Raw genomic sequence first — 25,815 nt, forward strand, 5'->3', positions numbered from 1 at the left:
GCCTGGAAAATCTCCCAACCCAATAATGCCGTTCAAGTGCTGGGTGTGCATGTGCTCCAGTGTCAAACCTACCGGCATCAACTTTCTCTGGGCCAACTCATGTTGGGTTGGGAGATTTTCCAGACATGCCATTTGCTGCAAGTCTAGAAGGACAGCAGGCAATATTATCACTGATATCCTTTTTATACGATCCTTTGACAGGCAAATATTTGCCAAGGGCCTGCCAGTTGTGTGCTTCGCTACACTATATTATTCCAGTCGTCAAATCATTCTCCTGACACTGTTTCACTATTCAGTCATACATGAAATTTGTATGGAAATGAACCATTATGTACCTGTTCCAACAACAGTTAATTATACAGATATATTCCTGCCACTTTGGTACCTGCTAGATCAATCAATCAATCATTCATTCACCACTCATCTGCATTTAGGGCAATCACCCAGGCAGCAGATTATCTATCAGTTATTTACAAAATTTACCTAGTTTTTTCTTTAGAAATATCAAAGAAGTTGGAAATTTATTGAACATCGGTCTAGGTAAATTATTTCAATTCCTAACTCCTCTTATAAATAAATATTTGCCGCAAACAATCCTCCTGAATACTAACTTTATCTTCATACTGTGATCTTTCTTACTTTTACTTTGTAAAAACACCATTCAACCTAATTCGTTAATTAATGTCATTTAACACCATCTCACCACCAGCAGCTCGGATGCTCATAATATTAAAATATCAATATACCATATTTTTGAAATGTTCCACCTATTCAATACAATATGTTATTTCTAATAATTAGGACTTATACATTATTATTAACATCCTAATTGGGACATGTTTCGCCCCTTATATTGGGCATCATCAGCCAATGAAATGAAATGAAAATGCGTATGGCTTTTAGTGCTGGGAGTGTCCGAGGACAAGTTCGGCTCACCAGATGCAGGTCTTTTTTGAGTTGACACTCGTAGGTGACCTGCACGTCGTGATCAGGATGAAATGAGGATGAAGACGACACATACTCCCAGCCCCCGTGCCAGCACATTTAACCGATTAAGGTTAAAATTCCTGACCCTGCCGGGAATCAAACATGGGTCCCCTGTGACCAAAGGCCAGCACGCTAACCATTTAACCATGAAGCTGGGCATCATCAGCCAATAACTGACTCCTCAAAATCATGAATAATTAGGATCCTGATAATGTTTTAATGACCTGCATTATTTATATAATATAATGGATGTTGATTAAAAGGTACATTTTCATTTAGTGTTCTTATTTTGACTAATTAAAGATGGGTCTTTTGATTGTGAAAACACATAAGATAAATATTTAACACTGGTGTGAATAATTATTGGAAAAACATTAAAATGTTCTTAAATTAAAACTAGCAGTTTCCCGCTGGCTCCGCCCGCAATGTACAAAGTATGGTGTTGTTCGTTACTATTCACACGGATGTATTTGCAAAGTTTCGAGTTAAAGAAATAAAGCACATGATCTGCTGTGGTAATAGAATGTAATATTATGTCAACAAAACACTTGAAAATACATCACACAAAGAAATAGAATTAAACGTTCCTTGGAACAACACTACGCACCGAACTGTTAAAAAGTCCTTCAAAGATCTTCGTCACGGAGACGAATGTACTAATAACTTTTCTCATAATCTACCAATTTAAGTAGTCATTGCCTCAAAAGAAAGCACTTTATCCACTGAGTGTTTTTAGACTAAAACGAACTGTGTACCTCAATTAGAACGAAAGATACGATTGCTTCAATGAGAAAAAATGTTGAAGAAATTAGATGTCAAATTGAATGTGCACTCATAACTTTCATCAGAATTAACCAATTTGAATAATTAAGAGCTGAAATGAAAGAGGTTGATCCACTGAGTGTTCTTAGGCCAAAACGAACTCTGTACCTCAATTAGAACCAAAGATATGATTGCTTCAAGGAAACAAAAAATTGATAAAATCAAATAATATGAGGAAGGCGGAAGTTAAGTGATTTATAGTACCTGATGGCAAATCTGTGCATGAATATCTTTCAGTTAAAAAAAGAATGAAGGAAATCGACCAGATAGAATGGCTGGACGGATTGACTTTAGTTTTCATAAATTTTTTTAATATATAGATTGTTTGACTGTATTGTCAGGTTCTTTTACTTGGTCTTGTCGTCCACTAATTAAAATTTAATTCACATTTAGACACTTATACATGAAATAACAAAATAAGTTACAAAGTATGATCATTTACTAAGTTAAGAATATGGTTAAAATTTCATAATTTTCTTTACTATCATAATTAAATACTATTGTCATCTTGAAATATCCATACACAAAGCATTTTTGTTGCTTGTTGATGGTTGATTGTCAAATATAACAGCCCAATATTTAAGGGTATGTCCTAAATTGTGGTTTACCGAGCTCGATAGCTGCAGTCGCTTAAGTGCGGCCAGTATCCAATATTCGGGAGATAGTGCGATCAAACCCCACTGTTGGCAGCCCTGAAGATCGTTTTCTGTGGTTTCCCATTTCCACACCAGGCAAATGCTGGGGCTGTACCTTAATTAGGGCCATGCCCGCTTCCTTCCCAGTCCTAGCCCTTTCTTGTCCCATCGTTGCCATAAGACCTATCTGTGTCGGTGCGACGTAAAGTCAATAGCAAAAAAATTGTGGTTTGCTTGAAAAACTAGAAGTCATAATTTTTTATGTTATTATTATTATTATTATTATTATTATTATTATTATTATTATTATTATTATTATTATAGTGTCAAAAAGAAGAATTGCCTTTTTTTGTCATATATTTCGACTAAGTGATAACAGAGTTTTAAAACAATTATTTAATTACTTTTGGAATACTAAATCAAAAACAATTGGTTTAAAGAAGTTCAAAGTGATTTGGAGCATTTGAATATTACCATGCAAACCATAGAAAACAGAGGCAAGAAAAGTATTTTGAAGAATAAATGCATCAGGCTTCCTCTGACCACTGCACAGAGGAAACAATATGTTATAACAGATGCGGAGAGGCCAGCCAGGTCAACCAGACTCAAGACTTTTTGGGAGAAGAAAAGGAAGACAAATTTGTTGTAGTCTGATTTACGTGCTCCAATGTGGGCGTAAATAAATAAATAAATAAATAAATAAATAAATAAATAAATAAATAAATAAATAAATAAATAAATAAATAAATTAATTAATTAATTAATTAATTATAGTGTCAAAACCAGCATCATTCATTGAAACCCATGTACTGGTGTGACGGATGGATGTTGTCCAAGTGATTATTTGCTTGTTAATTGTTAAGTTTACGAATTACTTGTCAATGTTGCTAACACTGATCTAAAAATTTTTTGTTTGCAGATGGAATCTGTTGCTTCCGGTTTGCAGAATTAAGTTATTTAAGTGTCTGTAATGAGAAGAAAAAATATATTTTAGTTTTAAAGTGTGTGAATAGATGCTATGGGGAGGCCGCTTTAGAAACTTTTACTTATCCCCTCGTCTCTTGTGTGGCTGCTTGTTTTGACGACGGTACCGGATCGACTAACTGCTGCTGCGCTTGTGCTCTGCGTGTTGTAACTATGTGAAGGCTGTGGTGGGAGTGCGTAGGGGAAAGAGGGGTGGATGATGCATCATGTTTGTAAACTGTCTGTGAGGGAGAATTGGTGGGAGAAGTTTGGCAGAGAGTTGTATTGGTTGATTTTGGAGGAGTTGTTAGAGAAGGAAATTTAAATATGTTTTTAAGGCCACTTTGTTTTGCTTTTAATATTTATAATAATTTAGGGATTAGTTTGTAAAGTTCTATTGTATTGTTTAAACTCTGGTTTTTATTAAAATGTTGGTCTAGGAAAATATAGATGTTTTCATACTCATTCTTAAGTTTACCTTTATTTAACTTTTTAAGGATTGTTAGGTCTTGTTCTACTGTCATATAATGGTGTCCGATTTCTTTCATGTCTGTACTCATAGCAGAAAATTTGTTGTGTTTATTAGAGTTGAAGTGTTCTAGGTATCTTGTATAAAAACTACAGCCTGTCTGTCCAATGTATGATACGAGACATTGAGAGCATGTGAGCCTATAAATTCCTGAACCAGAATAATGATCATTGTTGAAGTTGACAGCTTTACGATTAAAGAATACACTTTGATTGGTGTTTTGTGTTTTGAAAGCAATTTTGATATCTTATTTCTTAAGTGGGCGTGAAACCTGATAGATAATTGGATTATTGTATGTAAAAGTAGCAAAATTAGACTTTTTTGGTTTATCGGGAATTAGATTTGACATTAGTATATATTTAACTTTATTAATTATACGGCTGATCATTTCCATATAGAAACCATAGAATTTAGCCAAGTTCTTTATATATTTTATTTCAATTTTACAATTTTTGGGTGTAGGGGAATTTTAAAGGCTCTGTAAATTAGGCTGTAGTAAGCTGCTTGTTTCTGAGAATTTGGATGTAAAGAGCTGTCTTTAATTGTAATTGGAGAATAGGTTGGTTTTCTATAAATAGTTCTTTATCTATTATAACAAATGTATCATCTACATACTGTAGCCATAGGCTAAGTCTTTTCATTTTCGTTAATATTTCAGTGTGTTCTAGAAGTCCATATAAATGTCTGCCAGAATACCCGATATGGGGTCTCCCACTGATAGACCTTTTTGATGGTATATCTTTCCATTAAAGGTGAAGGTGTTTTATAACATGAAGCTTAGTAAATTGATTAATTCTTCTATTTCAAAACTGCTTAGATGGTTGTGTTTGGTAAAATTCCCTTTAATAATATTGACAGTTTCATTCGTTGGAATATTAGAGTACATGTTAGTTATGTCGAATGAACACATAACATGTTTGGATTGTATTGTAAATGTTTTTAATCTCTCGCAGAAATCTACTGAGTTTTTTTATATCGGGGATGCATTGTTAATGTAATCTGTGGTGGGACGGAGAACTAGAACTAAGCATTGTGTGTTCTGAAAGTAATTATTGAGTTTGGAAATGTAAATTACTATTTACCCTTTATTTGAAAATCATTGATTATAGTGTTTCTTAATATATGTGTACCATGTTATTTTAGACAGAATGAACATTGCAAGATGCAAGAAGTATTTTGGAGTGAGTTTTGTATTCAAATTTTATGTACCGTAACTAGAAAAAAAAAAATGCAATTTAGGGAAACCTCAAGAATGGGACGTATAAACTTTATTGTTAACATTGCAAGAGTGATTAAGTGATCTCTATATCAAGAATTGTAATTTTGTAATGTTTTAAAAATTTTGTAAGGTGCTTTCATTTTGAGGCATCCTATACCTCACGTGCAGTTACCGCTGTTGAAACACGTGTCGCAATAGGAATATTCGAGAAATTGCTAACTATGACCATATATGGTCATGCAATTGTATTGGCCAAAATAACGGAATTTCCAATTGGCAAAAACAACGAGAATCTAGTGGAATTTGTATCCTATTGGTTGTTTGTGATCTGGCCATTTTCGGTCTTCTGCGGGCTTTGTGGGTATGATGCGAGTTCTTGGCATCATTTCAATGCGACCGCCCTAGCAAGCGTTCGCGCTCGGGGCCTAGTTCCCCTCGCGGAACTCCTATCCTTCTTGGTAAGTGCTATTTCCATGTTTTCTGATTATGTTTGATTTTTATTTAATTCCTTCTGTGTTTCAGTATTTTCTCATTTAATATAATTTTCAATGTTTTAAATTCAATGTGTCTGAGTTTGCCCTAGATTCCCATTGTTTCTAATTTAAATTCTTTCACCTGCACTTTTGATCGACAACACATTGTAAGTCTGCATTATGCTACGACGTTAAACCTTGTGATTTTACTAAGTTACTTAAGTATCCTGATTATGTCTTGATTTCGGTTTTGTGGATCTGTATCTTTTGTTAAAATCTATTTAAACATCCTTGGTTTTAATATGTTAAGTATCTGCTAATCTGCTATTCTTTTATTTGTACTTAGTCATCATTTATTAGGCCTGTAAGTTTTCCTTCTCATATGATTTGATTTTGCGTATTTATTATCTATTGTGGTATTTACAAGTGTTGATGTGTAACCACCGCTACTGTTATTTTACTATTCTCCATATCCGTATAATTAAGTGCCAATTATTATTATCGTTTTATTACTTTCCACGCCATTATTATATTCTTATTATATTATTATTATTATTATATTTATTTGGGTAGGCGTTATGATCTTGACTGTTGCTACATTGGTAGCAAATTTTATGTTATGGAAGGAGAAAAGGTTGATGATAATCATTTTTGGCTAACTTTGTAAAATTATTTTAGATCTTAATGTTGAATATGTTAGTAACATGTTTGTTTTATAGGTTGTAATTGTTATGTGTGTCTTCTTAATTTCTGTTTTTGTTTTTCATGATTCTTGCTTGAGTTCTACACACCACGTGTTTTTCGTTCAGCAATGTGCAGTTTGTGTTGCTGTGTTTCACCTTGTAATTAACGGTGGGAGGAAATGGTAAGTCTTTATCTGTAACAAATTTTTTCTGTTTACATTTTTTTTTTTTATCTACCATCTTCCACCGAACATAATTACTTTTAAACAATTCCTTCATGCCTATCTTATCATGGACTGTATGGACTCCAACCAGCACCATCACGGTTAAGCTCACATAAAAGTTTCTTGAAGACAAAACATTAACATGAAGGAACACAACAGGAAGCACGACTCACTTTGCAGTGTGCTAGGGTTGAGTATCTTGGAGAATGGAGAACACCTCATGAAGAATTACCATCTGGACATATGAAGTACTGAACAACTTGGAAGTCTTTAAATAGGCCGTGCTTAGGTACAAGATCGACCTGCACAAGTGGAGATATTTGATGGATTCTGTTTTATGTGGCTGTGGTGAAGTGCAGACTACAGTTAATCTACTAGAATGTCATCTTTGTCCTGCCACATGTACTAAGAAAGAGCTGCTTGAGGTGACAAGGAATGCACACGATGTTGCTAATTTTTGGTGCATCACAATCTGAGCCCTTTGGTGTACAGGTATTTTTTTATATTTTATTTTATCTATTCTATAGACTTTCTTTTATCTGTCTATGTATGTATGTATGTATGTATGTATGTATGTATGTATGTATGTATGTATGTAACTCTACTTCTGACACAATATAAATCCATAAATCCATATAGTACTGCCTAATATTCCTACTTTTACAACCTTTCCATCGCATTTATGACAAAAACGGCTTTGTGATCACTTATACCACCTATCACTTTTGTTTCTTTATAGAGCTCATGTTGTTTTATCAGCACCATGGCCAGAATAATCTTCCCCTTGTTTTGATGTGGCAGTGTGATATTAAACGTCACCAGCAAAAAAAAAAAAAAAAAAGTACTTTTATAACCTTCTGTTATATCACCTTTATTTTTAACTACAACCTCACCTAGAATAATTTGTTTCCTCTAACTGGTTCCACCACTTTCTTATTCAGCTGTCCTTCCCAGATTACCTTATTCACCATTTGTTGGTCGTAGTTTCTGTCATTCTTCCAACCTTCCCAGTTAACATTCGGTAAATTGAAATACCCATTACAATAACATTCCTTTCTGTGTCATTCTCCACATGCATTAACTTTTCAAATAATAATTCTGCATGGAACCTAGAATTTCATGTTCCCCATCCTTAACTTTTTTGCAGCTTACAAATTTGTTCACCAGTATGAATAATCCCCTTCCTACTGTTCCTATCCTGTTTCTAAGATAAACAGTATAGTCGTGTGAAAAAATGGTTCATACTGATAGAATCACTTATTAGTCATGATTCAACTCCTATTACAATATCTGGTAAATATCTATCTATTAAATTATTTAATTCTATTCCTTCCTGTACAATACTTCTACAGTTTACACTGGCAACTTTATGTCATACTTACTTGACTTCCTGCATCCAATATTCTCATCATCACTCCCTGTTCATATTAATAAACACCATTCATGATGGAAAGACATGATAAACAAAATCTAAACTTCAGATTCCCATACATCATACTATTAAATTCAACAAATCTTGCCTCTGCACAGTATTACAGCATCGCACCTTTCTAATAATATTGATCTTCATTGATTAACGAATTATGTAACAACTTTTAGTAAGTTCATGCATTGAGTATTTAAAGTGTATTTCAATGTATTGCATTAATCAGTGAAGAAATCTTGTGTATAATGTCACCATTTTTTAAAAATCATACTCAATAATTTTCCCAGAAAATAAATTCATTAATTTTTTTGCAACATTTAAAATGGTAGTGGCAGTGATTTTGTTTTAAGAGGAAGTACAGCTAGGTAATCATTCTTGCAGCATTTAATATAATTGAACTAACTCTTCTCATCCATCATAATATAATTTTTTTTTTTTTATTTTTTTTTTCTTTACGTCTCACCGACAAACATAGGTCTTATGGTGACGATGGTACAGGAAAGGCCTAGGAATGGGAAGGAAGCAGTCATGGCCTTAATTAAGCTACAGCCTGAGCATTTGCCGGGTATGAAAATGGGAAACCATGGAAAACCATCTTCAGGGCTGCCGACAGTGGGATTCGAACCCACTATCTCCCGGATGCAAACTCACAACTGCGCACCCCTAACCGCATGGCCAACTTGCCCGGTATAATTCTTTGTTGCAAATAAGTTAACCCCTTTGTATCTCTATAATGAATGTAATACTTGAGATTAGTATTAAAAGTTGGAGACTTCATTTTCAATTTACTGCATTGATCCACCTTGTTCTAGGTCTCCCTCTCGGACTCTTTCCCTTGAATTTCATCTCCATCATCTGTTCTGGTATTCTTTCCTCCTCCATTCTCTTTACATGTCCAAACCATATTAGTTTACTCCTATCAATCCTCTCACTTAAGTTTTCCATTATGACCTCCTTTCTCACATCTCCGTTTCTCAATCTGTCTTTCCTTGTCTTTCCTTTTTAGGTATTACTTTTCACTGGCTTGAATTCTATTCATCTTCCTACTTGTCACTGTCCAGGTCTCAGCTGCATAGGCCTTAATTAAAGTACGGCCCCACAGTTTTCCTGGTGTGAAAATGGGAAATCATGGAAAACAATCTTCAGGGCTGCTGACAGTGGGGTTCGAACCCAATATCTCCCGAATGCAAGTGATTGCCTTTATTTATGTACCCTTAATCCCATAATCCACCAGTAAAGCTAACATCTTCTCCCTTGTTGCTCAGTCATTTTGCCTTCTCTAGACCTGCAATACATAAACATAACTGTCTATTTTTCTCGTAGCATTCTTTTAGTTACCTGATGCATACTGAAAATCTGATCCTGACAGCCCTTCTACTGTATGGTCTGAAACCTTACCGGTTTTCATCTGACTTATACTCAACCATCCCCCATAAGTCCAACCACTCGTCCACGTCATGGGGGACGGGCAACAGTATGAAGTAGGGGTTAGCCTGTAAGGACAAAGTACAGTGGAGACCTTGTGTGCGCCAGGACCGCTATGGTAGTTGTGAAGGCCTTACAGCAACCCTGAAAAGTAATAGCTAACGGGGCCCTGGTGCAAGGGTGGCCATACCCGGGGGCAAGGTGGGGCAGCGGGCCTGCCCCCCCCCCTCCCCCACCACTCTGAGGGAAAGGTAAAAATCTAGTGTAGTCATGTGTTTTCTGTTCAAGAAAATGATTTAAAAGTCAGTATTACGTAGAAGTGGTAGTACCGTCCCCACCAACAGGCAGGGCGTGGGTTATTCTAGAGCAGAATACAAGTCGTCATTTATCTTCCAAAATATAAAAAATATTACGTACCCCCAGATCTGCCCCCTCCCCTACAAACTGTCATATGGGCGCCCATGCCCTGGTGAAGTCCTTAATGGCAACTGAGGAGGAGAACGAGACCTCTGGTATGGCAAAGTTGGCAACCTTCCCTCTTGGGGTTAAATGAAGAGGGAAACCACTGCCTTGTGGTGAAGAGGGATCTTCAAAGGCTGAGGGAGACAACCCCAACGGGAAACAGCATGCCTGGAGGCTTCGGGTGGCAGCCCCACCACCAAGCCCGGGTGCTGTGGGCCAATAATTCGCACAACCTTAAATTAAGCCATTACAGAAACATCAACCAAGAGAAGCCGGACTGATCCAAAGATGACGACTTTTGGCTTGAGAAAGGTAACAAAGATTGGATTATGGAATGTAAGAACTCTGTGGGAAAGTGGAAGACTATGACAGGCAGTGGCATGTACGAGGAGTTATGGACTAAACATCTTAGGATTAAGTGAGGTGAGACTGAGAGATTTTTGGGAATTGACTACCCACGATGGAGCTACATTTATATATTTTGCAATTCCTGAGGGCGATGGAGTGAGTTGTGAAGGTATGGGTATAATGATGGACAAGGAGGCTAAGAGGAGCCTTATGGAGTGCTATCAGTGTTGGCAAGGATAATTAATAATAATGTTATTTGCTTTACGTCCCACTAACTACTTCTTAAGGTCTTCGGAGACGCCAAGGTGCCGGAATTTAGTCCCACAGGAGTTCTTTAACGTGCCAGTAAATCTACCGACACGGGGCTGTCGTATTTGAGCACCTTCAAATACCACCGGACTGAGCCAGGATCGAACCTGCCAAGTTGGGGTTAGAAGGCCAGCGCCTTAACCGCCTGAGCCACTCAGCCCGGCGCAAGGATAATTGTCGCACATTTCAAGACCAATATCAGAAATGTTGTGATGACTTTTAGTGCCGTGAGTGTCCAAGGACAAGTTCAGCTCGCCAGATGCAGGTCTTTTCATTTGACACCCGTAGGCGACCTGCGCGTCGTGATGAGGATGAAATTATAATGAAGACGACACACACACCCAGCACCCCTGCCAGAGGAATTAACCAATGATGGTTCAAATTCCTGACCCTGCCAGGAATCGAACCCGGGACCCCTGTGACCAAAGGCCAGTACGCTAACCATTTAGCCATGGAGCCGGCTAATGTTGTGATGATAGTGTGCTATGCACAGCAAAGCACAAGAACCAACACGCATTTTATATGCATCTAATTAGCATGATTAAGAAAGAGAAGAGGAAAGATATCATTATGGTTGCAAAAGATTTGGACTAGGATAATGAAGGACTTGAGCACATCATGGAAAGGCATGGCCTACAAGAACAAAATGAGAATGGACAGCTCTTCTGTGGACTTTTGTGCCAGTCATGATCTGGTTATTGGTGGTACAGTATTTCCACATAAAGATTGCCATAAAGTGACCTGGATATCACTGGATCATAGGACAGAGAATCAGAGAGTTCATATGTCAACTGGATGAAGGTGGAGGTGTGCAATGTTCGATGTGAGGAATAAGTGAGGTGCAGACATTGGTAGTGATCATTATCTTGTTGTGGCTATGAAGATCCAAACACAGAAAAGGAAGACAGAACAGATAAGGAAGCGGTATGAAGTTGGAAAGCTAAAGGATGACAGAAAGGTGAAGGAAGTCTTCAAGATAGAACTAAAAAATCGATTTCAAGCACTCATTGAGGTGGAGGATGAAACTGTTGAGGAAAAATGGGTGAAGATAAAATCTGTCTTTACAGAAGTGAAAATACGCTGGGTTTTAAGGATACGAGAAAAAAATGACTGGATGACCGAACAGACATGGGAAATCATTAGAGAGGGGAGAGAGATAAAGGAGACAATGAACACATGTAAGAGATGAGCAAGAAAGGCAGAACTGCAATCAAAGTATGTTGCAAAGGATAGGGAAGTAAAGAGAAGTGTGAGGAGGGATCAAAGGAACTGGTCAGATGATCTGTCTCAACAGGCAGAAAAGGCAGCCAACAAGGCAAAATTTCAAAGAAGTCTATACCATCACCAGAATTCTGGCAAGGAGACAGATGAAGGAAAACTCTCCAGTCAGGAACAAAGATTGAACCCTCTTAACTAACCCTGAGGATCAACTGGAGCGACAGCAAGAAACATTTTTCTGTAGTTCTAAACCACTCTATGGAAGATCAAGCAGATGTTAGGAAAGAAGAAGAAGAAGAAGAAGAAGAAGAAGAAGAAGAAGAAATTCTGTCTGACCCAAGGATTTAAACCTGCATTCCAACAGTAGAGGAAATCAAGAAGGCATTGAGAGAGCTGCATATTGGTAAGGCAGCAGGAGTTGACAACTTTCCATCAGAAGTCATGAAGATTGATATGGACACCACTGCCAATATATTGCGGTTAGGGGTGCGCAGCTGTGAGCTTACATCTGAGAGATAGTGGGTTCGAACCCCACTGTTGGCAGACCTGAAGATGGTTTTCTGTGGTTTCCCATTTTCATACAAGCAACTGTTGGGGCTGTACCTTAATTAAGGCCACGGCTGCTTCCTTCACACTCCTAGGCCTTTCCTATCCCATCATTGCCATAAGACCTATCTGTGTCAGTGCAACGTAGAGCAAATTGTAAAACTATTCGAGAAGGTTCCAGGAGAAATGTCGACAGACTGAAGATGTGGGTTGTTGGTGAAGTTGCCAAAAAAGGGGGATACGTCAAATTGTAACAACTGGCGGAGCATTATACTTCTCTCAATCCCTAGCAAAGTCTTTAACAGGATTCTTCTGAACAGAATTAAAGAGTATGTTAACTTGAGGCTCCGACGAGAACAGGAAGGCTTTCGTTTGAATCGCTCATGCATCAATCAAATAAACACCTTGAGGATAATTCTGGAGCAGTGTGCCGAATCGTCATCTCGCCTCTACGCAGTATTCATTAACTTTGAGCAAGCTTTTGACTCGATCAACAGAGAAGCCACTTGGAAGGAAGTGAAGCGTTTCGGAGTGCCAGAACAAATTGTCGATCTCATTCAAGAAACATACCGTGATTACTCATGTAGAGTCATTCATGGGGGCTGTATATGAGCCTATACCTGTATGTTCAGAAGTTCGTCATGGGTATATCCTGTCGCCAACTGAATACCTGCCGGCAAAATCATTGCAACTCTCACTTTTCTACAATGCTGGGTTTCCGTGCATAAACGATGTATGTGGTCAGAGTGAGGCATGTAGGAAGTTATGTTTGCAAACATGTACGTTAAGCACCTTTTTTCTATTGTTTAAATTTTGCCATGGGTCATGCGGGTGCAGAAACGTTGTATCAATGGAGGAGGAATGCCGTGTGTTGCTAAGTCCTAGTGTGTGCAATGATACAAACAGGGGATGAAAAAACAAAATTAAATATAGTAAATGGAAGAGGAATGAAAAGAAATACAAGCAGAATTCGGGGCAACCACATTTGGCCCACAATAACAAATCAGTGCCTGGGTAAATCCCTGTTGAACAGGTGGGAGCAAAAACGTTGTAAGCCAATGAAAGAAAGTCAACATGTTTAATGGGTGATTCATATGTCTTATATTTTAATGTGTAATCAGAGCTTTTATTATCGACTGTATTATATATGTGTATAATGGATTATATGTACTATATATATACTAGACGAGTTGGCCGTGCGGTTAGGGGCGCGCAGCTGTGAGTTTGCATCTGGGAGATAGTGTGTTCGAACCCCACTGTCGGCAGCCTTGAAGATGGTTGTCCATGGTTTCCCATTTTCACACCAGGAAAATGCTGGGGCTGTACCTTAGTGAAGGCCACAGCCACTTCTGACCCATTCCTAGGCCTTTCCTATTCCGTCGTCGCCATAAGACCTATCTGTGTCGGTGCAATGTAAAGCAAATAGCCACCAAAAAAAAAAAAACCTGTATATGCATATAAATATGTCTTGCTCTCATTACAGATTGCTACCTGAAATGTAAATAACAATGTAGAACACCGAGTTTGGAGTACAACAGAATGCTGTTTGAAGAATTCTACAATTTAGACTACAATGCACAAACATGACATTTAGCTTCATCCTGCAATGAAAATGCAGATAGCAAATGCAGGGAGACCGATGAGGCCATTTCGTGCAAACACTGCACATTTAAGTACTTTTTAAGAAAAAATGCAGAACAAATTCAGGTGTGTCAAAAAACCTTATGCATGATATATAGAATTACTGCTAGACATCTGCAAATGCTCCAAGAGAAGATAAAATGTGGCATTCCTTTTAGAGACAGAAGAGGTACGCAAAAGAATCGTCCAAACAAACTTCAGAACAATGTGAAAGATTTGATAAGAAAACACTTTGAGAAGCTACCAAGACAAGAAAGCCACTACTCGAGACATAAGAATGAAAAGCTCTGCCTGAGTACCAATTTGAATGTTACTAAGCTTTACCAACTCATTAAAGAAGAGAAGCCTACAATACAATGCAGTGGGAGAGCGTATAGAGATATATTCAGGGGAGAATATAATTTACGCTTTGGAGTACCACGTTCGGACTCATGTGGGTATTGTGATAGACAGTGAAAATGAAACTGAAAGAAAGAAAATAGAAGAAGAGAGCAAACTGCAGCATTTATGGGCGGAAGCAGCTTATTCAATGCTGCAGAAGGACACTGAAAAGGCTACAACAAACAAAACCTACGTTGTCATATGCACAGAGCTCCAGCGATACTGTACTGTCCTACCCTTAACCATTCTGCAGTATTCTATCAACGTCAACTTACAATCAAGCAATACATAATGTTGGAGACAATAAGGTGTGGATGCGTGTATGGCCTGAAAATGTAGCCAGACGTGGATCAGCAGAAATAACCTCTTGCCTCCTGAAGTACATAACCTCCGAATTTTCAGTACTAAAATCGAGTGAAGAAAGAACTTTAATGGTGTGGTCAGATAGATGTACGGGGCAGAATAATAACTGGAAGACTATTGTTTTGTATTAGTATCTGCCGAACTTGAAGTACTTCACATCTGTGAAGCAAAAATTTCTAATCACGGGCCACAGCTTTTTGCCTTGTGATCGAGATTCAGCATTAATTGAGAGAAACAAGAAGAACCATCTTGTGTACGAACCGTTTGAATGGGTCCAGGTAATAACAACTGCAAGACCAAGCAACTGGTTTTTGGTTTGCTACATGCAGCAAGATGGATCCATTGATCTGAGTGCTATTGGAAAACAAATCCGCAAAGATCCAAATTGCAAAATAATGGACTACGTTTGGATGAAGATATCCTCAGACTCTCCAACAGTACTTCAATGTCACAAGAGCCATAACTACCTACAACCTTGGTACTATGCAAACGTAGCATTACTTTCTAGAGGTAAAACCAACATCTCAGTTCCACCTGTTATAATAAGCTTGGATAGACTACCCAGACTGTATAAAGACCCATTGCCTGTATCTGCGGAAAAGAGAGCTAATCTGCTAGACATGTGTCGATACATTCCTAAAAAATATTGAGGTTTCTATGAGAACCTAAAGACAAAGTGAAGTGACAATGTAATGTTTATTCATCATTGCAAAACATTCTCACAACATTGTTGGTGTTCAGTGAATTCTGTTAAACAATGGGAAGTGTGGTTTCTGTTTCATTATTTTTATACAGAATAACAACAATAAATGATATTGAAAGCTATAAATATTTTCAGTAGTAGAAATGTTGTAACCCACAAAAATGTGCTACTTCCGTTACAGTACAGCCTTTTTTCACGGACATCCAACGATCATCTCTTATATCTTGTTTTTCAATTTAAAGTTAAAAACTTCATGATTGTTCCGTATTGAATAGAGAAATAAGAAGATGTACAATATTATAGGGAAGGATCCACCTTTCAATACTCCGTAGTAAAAAGTAGTTACAACCTGTTTATTGGGACCGGTTTCAACACATTTCAAGTGTCATCATCAGCCAATTAGCGAAGATCTTAAAACAACTAATATATTGAACACAGGCAAAATATTAACATTGTATCATATCGTAGCAATTCAGTTAATGTGGATCAGCAGAAATAACCTCTTGCCTCCTGAAGTACATAACCTCCGAATTTTCAGTACTAAAATCGAGTGAAGAAAGAACTTTAATGGTGTGGTCAGATAGATGTACGGGGCAGAATAATAACTGGAAGACTATCGATAGTGATGTTCTGTTTACTCTCTTGACTGTGATTATTGTGTTTTGAACATTAACTGAATTGCTACGATATGATACAATGTTAATATTTTGCCTGTGTTCAATATATTAGTTGTTTTAAGATCTTCGCTAATTGGCTGATGATGACACTTGAAATGTGTTGAAACCGGTCCCAATAAACAGGTTGTAACTACTTTTTACTACGGAGTATTGAAAGGTGGATCCTTCCCTATAATATTGTACATCATCTTGTTTTTCAAGTCGCACATTGTCAAAATTATTATGCATTAATAACTAGTGAACTCATTTAAACTAATTGCCAATGGCAGAATAAGCATTCACAAACAATATATTGTATATTTGTTTTTCTTCTCTCCTGAAAAATTTGCATTTTGAGGGTTACAACATTTTTGCTCACAGGTATTCAACTATGTTCTTGGTTGTGATTGATGTGGTAATGTGGAATGTGGCTCAAAATGTGAAATGTGGTATCCAATGGGGATTGGTCAATAGGCTTGAAGATCTGAAATTTGCTGATGACTTGTGTCTCCTGTCTGTGGCACATGGAGAAATGCAAGCAAAGCTCAAAGATTTGGAAGGGGAAAAGGTGGAACTAATGACCAACTCAAAGTAGACCAAGGCACTAAGGATTAACACCTACAAATAAGACCCAACTGCCTTCAATGGTGAATCTATAGAGGATGTGGGTAGCTTCAGTTACTTGGGCAGTGTAGTTGCTAAAGATGGGGGAGCTACACATGATGTCTCGCAGCGCATTAAAAAAGTAAATGATGCCTTTGTTCAGCTATATCTGGTGTGGAAGAACAAGAGAATATCTATCAGGACCAAATTTTGCATCTTCCAAAGTAATGTCAAGTCTGTTCTATTACAGGGGTCTGAGACTTGGAAAGTAACTGGAGTAATTACATCCGAGGGGCAGACCATTGTTAACCGCTGTTTGCAAATAATTCTTACCATCTATTGGCCGGAAGTAATCTCCAACCATGTGAACTCTAGAGTAGGAGGGGAGAGAATGAGATGGCCATACAGATAAAGCAGCGGAAATGGATTAGATATACACTGAAGAAGGGGAACGAAGCAACTGAAATAGAGGCACTGGACTAGAACCTGCATAGTAAAAGGAAGAGAGGGAGACCCAACCAAATGTGGTGAAGATCTGTTCACATGGAAGCGATGGAAGAAGGCAAGACCTGGAGTGAGGTAAAGAAGCTGGCTGTCAACAGGACCAGATGCAGATGCTTTGTTGATGCCTTATCTTCCATGAGGAATTAAGTCAAGGCAAAGTATACTCAACCACTGATCGCACCCTCCCTTCTAAAACGCTGCTTAAATCCTTGCATGGTATACTGATCAATGCAATACCTCGATAGTTGTTGCAATCTTTGCTAATCTCTTGCTTATAGATAGGTGCGATTACTGCTTTTGTCTAATCAGAAGGTACGCTCCTAACACTCCATGCTAATCTTATTACCCTATGAAGCCATTTCACCCCTGCCTTCCCACTATATATCACCATTTCAGGTCTAATTTCATCTACTCCTGCTGATTTATGACAATGGAGTTTATTGCCTGCAGACAGATTTTGCTGTCTTTATTCTACTGTTATTAATTATTTAAAGATCTGCCTTGTCAATACAATTCCAAGCATAGTATATTTGATAATGCATCAAATACACAAATATATATATAATTACATGTTTTGAGAATATATTAATATTCTCTTCTTCAACTTACAGATTAAAATCAGATAAATTTATTAAACCCTTAAAAAAATGATGCCCTAAGATAAAACTGGTCAAAAACAATACAATAAAACATATTAAAAGTTCAAACATGAATATCATTCATGTTGTGTCCTATCTTGTCCTGTAAATATCATGTGAGAGTTCATGTATGGTATTGCAAAAGAGTTTAATATTAACCCATTTGTGTCACATGATGAGCTGTAGTCGCGCGTGGTGTTTTGGCGCACAAATCAAATGACGAGCACAGCTCGCAATGACGCAGTGCCTTGCTAATATTTGTATATTAGATTCCCTTTGCAATATAATTTCTAACAATACACACTGTAGGGAATTAGAGGCATGTACTGTTGGTAAACAATGCTGTCTGTATTTCTGTGTGACACTGTAATTGTTGAATAACAGTTTATTTTCATTGGTATTTAGTAGCAGGTAGGAACCCTTTTCGGAGGCAGCCCTACCCAGGAAGTGGCACCCCTGCCTGTGTGAGTCTCAGAGCACACTGACCCGGTGTATAACATCTGGTAAGTGTCCCAGCTCAGGGTTACGAGTGAAGACCTCAACGACTTCTACAGCGGAGAAGGTGGACTTCGGTACGGTGGAGATGGTGGAAGAGGCAGCCCTGTATTCAGGGATTAATATGAGTACAACCTGCTGCCTTGTAGGTTGAGGTGACTGGACACCAAAGGCTAAGGGAGAAAACCCTGAAAGAAAATCTCCATCTGTGTTAGGCTCAGCAGGTCAACAGAGGGATTACTGAAGAAGTTGCTTTCAAGAATAATACAAGCCTCGGATGTAGGAATTCACAAAGACAACATCAGTTTGGTGTGAATGGCGGTTTACAGCCCGATGTTACACCAGCTACCCAAACCAAACAAAGACAAAGTATCAGAGTGGGAACATTTAATATCCTGACATTGACAAACAAAACTGAAGACCTGGTCGACATCATGGAAAGGAGGAAACTTCTGATCATGGGCCTGAGTGAAACAAAGTGGAAGAAAACTGGGAAAATGAATATCAGATTGGACTATAGTCTCTACTGGTCTCGAAATGAAGTAGAGTCTAAGAATGGAGTAGGATTTTTAATACATAAAAACATAGATGCTTGTAGTGAAGTTGAGTTTATTAGTGAAAGGATAATTAAGTTATCTGTGAACTTAGGAGGGAAAAAGTACAATGTGATCCAAGTCTATGCTCCACAGGTAGGATGCTCAAAAGAGGAAAAGGCCAACTTCCTTAATAACTTGGAAGAACACACTGAGTATGACAATCTAATTGTAATGGGTGATTTTAATTCACAAGTTGGCTCACAACGAACAGGATATGAATCCATACTGGGCCCTCATGGAATGGGAAACAGAAATGAAGGGGGAGAATATATGCCAGATCTATGCATGAGAAACAACCTGACAGTGAGTAACACTTGGTTCAAGAGAAGAGACTTCCATAAAATCACAAGATATAGCTGGGATGATAAAATAGGTACAGTAATAGATTATATTCTGATAGATCAAAATGTATGGAAAAATGTCAATGATGTTAAGGTCATTTCAAGTGAAGAACTTGGTGGAGACCATAGACTGTTGGTTGCAATTATTGCAGAGAAAAGACCTCCCAAAGTCTGTAATGAAAGAGTCCCAAAAATAAAAACTTGGTGACTAACCGAGCCAAGTGTAAAGGAAGAATTCAGGGAAGGTGTCCGCAGGTTGTTGCCAAGAGAAGAACTGAAATTGGTAGATGAAGAATGGGATACTCTAAAGAAGGTTGTGGTTGGTACAGCAGAAAAAGTATGTAGACGACAGAGTCAAATAAGAAAATCTAAAGAAACTGCCTGGTGGAATGATGATATTAAAAAGCCTATCAATGAAAAACCGTGCAAGAAGATCATTATATCAAGCAAAAACGCAGGGAGATCAACATGAAGTAGTGGAGAAGCTGTCACTTTACAGGAAGAAAAAATTACACGTCAAACAGTTGGTTCTAGTTGAAAATCAGAAATGCAAGGAAGATCTGGCTACCAAAATAATGCAGGATGGAAATAAAAAAACTGTTATGCAGTATTGTTAAGAATAGAAGAACTCAAAATGAATCTATCCAATCTGTAGAACTTCCAAATGGTGAGGTGACTAGGGATAAGACCAAAATATTACAGGAGTTCCAAAGGCACTTTGAAACTTTGCTGAACTGTTATGAAAATGTCACCCCGTTAGACGACGAACCTTATGATTTTGGCAGCACAAATACCACTAATCTGACATGGTTGGAAGTAGAGACAGTAATATCTAAGCTGAAACACAACACATCAACTGGATCAGATGAATTAAATGTTGAGATGATCAAAGCACTAGGAGAGGTAGGATAACAGTGGATGTACAGGGTACTAAATAGAATCTGGAAAGAGAATGTAATACCCAACGACTGGAAGCAAGGAGTCATCATCCCATTGTTGAAAAAAGGTGATAGAAAGAAATGTACCAACTACAGAGGTATAACTCTGCTGTCACATGGCCTCAAAATCTACGAATCCATCCTTGAGAGCACGATTAGAAAATATGTTGAACCTACACTTGAGGAGGAACAACATGGATTTAGACCTCATAGATCAACTATAGACCTCATTTTTGCCACCAGAATGCTCTATGAGAAGTATTGGGAGAAAGGTAAAACACTTATAACTGTTTTTCTGGACATCGAGAAAGCATATGACCATGTACCACGCAGGCATATATGGGAATGTTTGAGACATAAGAAAGTGCCCGATGACATCATAGCACAAGTACAACGATTATATGATGAAACCAAGTGTTGTGTCGAGGTCCAGGATGGAAGGTCAGGTTGGTTTGAAACGAAGAGTGGAGTCCAGCAAGGAAGTTGTCTTTCACCAGTTCTCTTCATAATCATAATGGATGAAGTTTTAAAAGCGGTTAAGAGAAAGGATCCAACAACTAATGCCCTGGTTTTTGCTGATGATGTAATGGTATGGGGTGAGACAGAAGCGAAAGTACAAACTAGACTAGATCTCTGGCATGAAGCTTTTACAACCTTAGGTCTCAAAATCAGCAAAACGAAGACAGTTGGCTTGGTGATGAGTAGAAACTCTCCAACTGTTCATCTAAGAATTTGAGATGAGGAGATGGATATTGTAGACAACTTCGAGTATTTAGGTAGTGTTCTGTCATCAGACAATACCATACATCAAGAGATTAGTAACAGAATACAAAGTGCTTCCAAATTCTATCACACTGTACGTCAAATACTTTGGGATGAAACATTTCCATTAGTTTCCAAGATCAGCTTGTACAAAATATATCTAGTACCTATACTGAGGTATGGCCTGGAAGCAGCAACACTTACTGGACCAACAAAGAGTCGTCTTCAGGCAACAGAAATGAAGTTTCTCCGTTCTTGTTTACAAAAAACAAAAATGGATAAAATAAGGAATGTGGATATCTGACAACAGCTTGGATTTGAAAGAAGCCTGCTGGAGACTCTAGAAGTGAAGAGATTGCAATGGTATAGTCACATGAAAAGAATGAACCCTCACAGGACTCCTCGAACATACTTTGACCACAATGTTCCTGGGAAGAGACCAAGAGGAAGACCTTGTGATGTTAGGGGAAAACAGATAATGAAGGACCTTGAAATTAGAGTTGTGAAGTGGTGTTGCATATATGAGCAGCATCTGTGGATGGATAGAACAAGCTGGAGGAGGATCGTACACAACCGCACCCGGCTTGCTGGAGCGAAGAAATGATGATGATGATTTGGTATTCATTGTGCAGTAGAAGCAGTTTCGCGGTAATGTCAATGAGAGATTTAAAATGCTTGCAGATATTGTTTTAGATGGCTATTATGGCAACAACAACATTTTGGAAAATGAATCCAAGTTCGAAAGTGAAAGTTATTGAAGTGAGCAGAATACTGAAGAAAGTGAGAGTGAAGCACCAGGTTCTTCCAAATGGGTGCGGCTGGTGGCACAAAAGAACCACAGTGATATATATCCATTTCGTAGATACAGTGGTGTTTGAGAAATACTTATAAAAAATGTATAGTCCGCCCACTGTCCAATATTGCGATGTTTTTAGAATACACGGATCCGCTCTTCTTGAAATTATTTCAAATGAAACATTTGTACCACAGCCATCAGTCACTCAAGGAATGAAGAATGGGTAAGCCATAACCTTCAATGGTATGAAAATGAAATTTGAGTGAATTATCTGCATTAATTTTTATCTACTACACGTTTTTGTGACAGGTATGCTCAAACTACGGGCGGGCAAATTAAATCTGATTCCACAGTCAACAATGTGCCATTTATTGTGACTTGAATGAGATAATACCTTACATGAACTCTCACACAACATTTACAGGACAAGACAGGACATAACATGAATGTCGGAACTTTTGTTAATGTTTTATGGTATTGTTTTTATCCAGTTTTATGTTAGGGCATCATTTCTAAAAAGATCGAATACATTCATGTGATTTTAATCTGTAAGCTGAAGAAGAGAATATTAATAGAATCTTGAAACTGTACTTATATATATATTTGTGTATTTGATGTATTAGCAAATATACTAGGCTTTGAATTGTATTGATACGGCCAATCTTTAAAATAATTAGATTTGTATCATTGAGAAATCCCTGGAATACCTGCACATTCCTAATGGATTTTCTGAATTCAAAGTCAGTTATGAGATATTCTATTGTGGATCTGGTGTGTCTACTTTACAAAGTGTGGCAGTGGATATCCTTATGGTTCAAGAAATTAATCGTAACTGCTAATCTCAAATTAGCACAGAAGTCCAGTAAATACTTCCTATTCTTATTAGTATCCATATCTTTCCTACATTTACTAATCATCTTGCATTTCCTTCACTTCTATTTCTAACTCTCACACTGACATCGCCCATTAGCACTATAATATCTTTGCTATTGAGTCTGACAACAACATCATTCAATGCTTCATAAGACTTGACTTGTCAAAAATGAAATTCATAACCCTTGTTCATAAGACTTGTCGACTTCATGCTCATCTGCACATTCACATGGTGAGTACACTGAGACAATTCTTGTCCTACTTCCTCCAACTGCTAAATCTATCCACATCATTTCCTCATTTACGTCTCTAAGAGAAAGTATGTTCCGTGCAATAATATTTATGATGAACACTCTGCCCTTCCATTTTTGTTTGCCAATTTGTTTCCAAGGAGACCCTCACCTGCAAATGGTAGTGGGACTCCGTTAGTCCCAAAGGTCTGAGGCTTTCTTAAATCATCCTGAACGTGTTCAGTAAAAATTCTGTAAAGAAGGATGCTACCCTACCTACACATATTCCCAATGAGAATTTCGTCTCTAATGGGTTAGGGACCACTGTTGGATTGAATAGTCCTAGCTGCCTGAGTACAAGGAGGGCCATGACTCCAAGATGGCCACTCCTACTCTATAGCAAATGGTATCCCAACTCTGAAGACCACTTACTAGGCCACTCAGCCATTGCCCATGGTTCATGAACTAGGACATGACTACAGTAACCCACACCAAGTAGTAGTAGTAGTAGTAGTAGTAGTAGTAGTAGTAGTAGTAGTAGTAGTAGTAGTAGTAGTAGTAGTAGTAGTAGTACCAGGCGATTTGGCCGTGCGGTTAGGGCCGCACAGTTGTGAGCTTGTATCCGGGAGATAGTGTGTTCGAACCTCACTGTCGGCACCACTGAAGATGGTTTTCCATGGTTTGCCATTTTCACACCAGGCAAATGCTGTGGCTGTACCTTAATTAAGGCCATGGCCGTTTCCTTCCCACTCCTAGGCCTTTCCTATCCCATCGTGGCCATAAGACCTATCTGTGTCGGTGCGACGTAAAGCAAAATAATAATAATAATAATAATAATAATAATAATAATAATAATAATAATAATAATAATAATAATAATAATAATAATAATCAGCAGCGGCCAATACTCGTATCCGAGTTTTCATTTCTCGCCTGCATTTCTGTAATCCTTAGTCCACAGAATGAAGGTGGTGCTGATGGCTTATCAATAATAATAATAATAATAATAATAATAATAATAATAATAATAATAATAATAATATTAATATTACTGTAATAATGATGATAACCATATGGCATCAGCTACTGAGTGCAGGTATGTTTTATTTGACAATTTTTAGGCTGCCTGCATATCAATTTTGACACTGTGTTTTACAGTACCCGACGGCAAAGAAACAGATCTCTGTTAGGTGATCTATAACTGAGTTTTAATTAATTTTTATGGGTAAACACCAAATGTCTGCCCTTCTAAATTCAACTACCTCTGCTGGGTTTCAATCCATGATTTGGGATCTAGAGGCCGACACTTTATTATTGTACAATGGTGGTATTCTTCAGAACTTACAGGAGATATGGTTGGTTTATGGACAGCTACTTGATCTCAAAACCCCAGTTATCATAACTCCCCCATACAGTCATGGTGCTGGCTTGACAAGCGTGAAAAAGCTCACAGGTTAATTGTTACACTCAGTGTCTGGTGATATCCACGGTCCGTCTTCATCAACACTCAGTGGTCCCTGTCTGCCACCAAACTATAAATTTGTTGCGGTGTTGACTTCATGCTTCAACATTGTAATTACACTATCAATGGTCGTCTAGGGCAACTTGAGATGTGTTGAAACGCCCTTGATAGATTTATTGCCGACATGGCAACCAACAACTTGCCCATGTTCTAAGTTACAAAGTTATCCTGAACAACCCATTCTACAGGTACTTCTTAGTAATGAACAACACACAGCACTCTGCTCACATTTATACATATATTTTTTTGCTAGTTGCTTTACGTTGCACCGACACACGTAGGTCTTATGGCGACGACAGGAGAGGAAAGGGCTAGGAGTGGGAAGGAAGCGGCCGTGGCCTTAATTAAGGTACAGCCCCAGCATCTGCCTGGTGTGAAAATGGAAACTACGAAAAACCATCTTCAGGGCTGCCGTCAGTGGGGTTCGAACACGCTATCTCCCAGATGAGGGCTCACAGCTGCGCGCACCTAACCGCGTGGCCAACTCACCCGGTCTGTCATTTATAACAATAAGTATAGTTCTAATGACCTTGTAGATTTCAGTTTATTATTAGAGTGAGGTGTCCAGGTACTTTTGATGAGATGATGTATATTAACTATTCCAAGAGGCAATATGTTTATTCTCAGCTGTGTTCATTATCTCTTCTGTCCTCTGACACAACAACACTTGCCAAATAAGGATACAACACTCGCCTAGATTAGTATTTTGACACAAAATTTAAGGAATTACAAGAGAACAAGCACAAGCATGAAAAATAATGAAAAAGTAAAAATTATGATATCTTACCAAATCATTAAAAGTTGTTAGAGCACTATACGGGTCATACATTTCTCCACAAGATGCATCTAGACTGGGCTTAATTTTCCTTTGAGAAACATCCCCATCTGGACTGCTAAAGAAATCATTCACTTTCTTCATATTTTCCTGAAAATCAAATAACACTAATTATTATTCCATAATGGACTTGATAAAGATTTCAATACATCATATAAGATAATGAAATGAAAAGGCATATGACTTTTAGTGCCGGGAATGTCCGAGGACAAGTTCGGCTTGCCAGATGCAGGTCTTTTGATTTGACACCCGTAGGCGACCTGTGTGTCGTGATGAGGATGCAGTGATGATGAAGACGACACATACACCCAGGCCCGTGCCAGCGAAATTAACCAATTGTGGTTAAAATTCCCGACCCTGCCAGGAATCGAACCCGGGACCCCTGTGACCAAAGGCCAGCATGCTAACCATTTAGCCATGGAGCCGGACATCATATAAGACAATTATTTTTGAAAGAAATGATTCAGTAAAGACCATTATTTTCAATCTAGAAATTTTATATTTATCATGACTATAAATGTCAATGTCAATTTTTCAAAACTTTATTGCAATTTCCTCCATGGAAGAAATTTTAGTTCATTTTATTTTTTTCAAAATGTATCTTCCTAAAATTAAGGTGCAGGGATTATTCGGTGGTGGGGATTATTCGTGTAAATGTTTAAGAAAAAA

The 25,815-nt window shown here is 37.9% G+C and overlaps 1 protein-coding gene across 3 annotated transcripts in view; it reads right to left on the minus strand.

Annotated features, from left to right (window-relative positions):
• LOC136877770 (paramyosin) overlaps positions 1-25,815 on the minus strand; it is a 652,246-nt gene that overhangs the window by 5,243 nt on the left and 621,188 nt on the right. For all 3 annotated transcript variants that reach the window (XM_068228645.1, XM_068228647.1, XM_068228644.1), the window contains one exon: positions 25,099-25,236. In XM_068228645.1, the coding sequence (XP_068084746.1) occupies positions 25,099-25,236 (138 nt within the window). The remainder of the gene's footprint in view (positions 1-25,098; positions 25,237-25,815) is intronic.

This window comes from Anabrus simplex, chromosome 7 (genome assembly GCF_040414725.1).
Source record: "Anabrus simplex isolate iqAnaSimp1 chromosome 7, ASM4041472v1, whole genome shotgun sequence".
Lineage (NCBI taxonomy): Eukaryota > Metazoa > Arthropoda > Insecta > Orthoptera > Tettigoniidae > Anabrus > Anabrus simplex.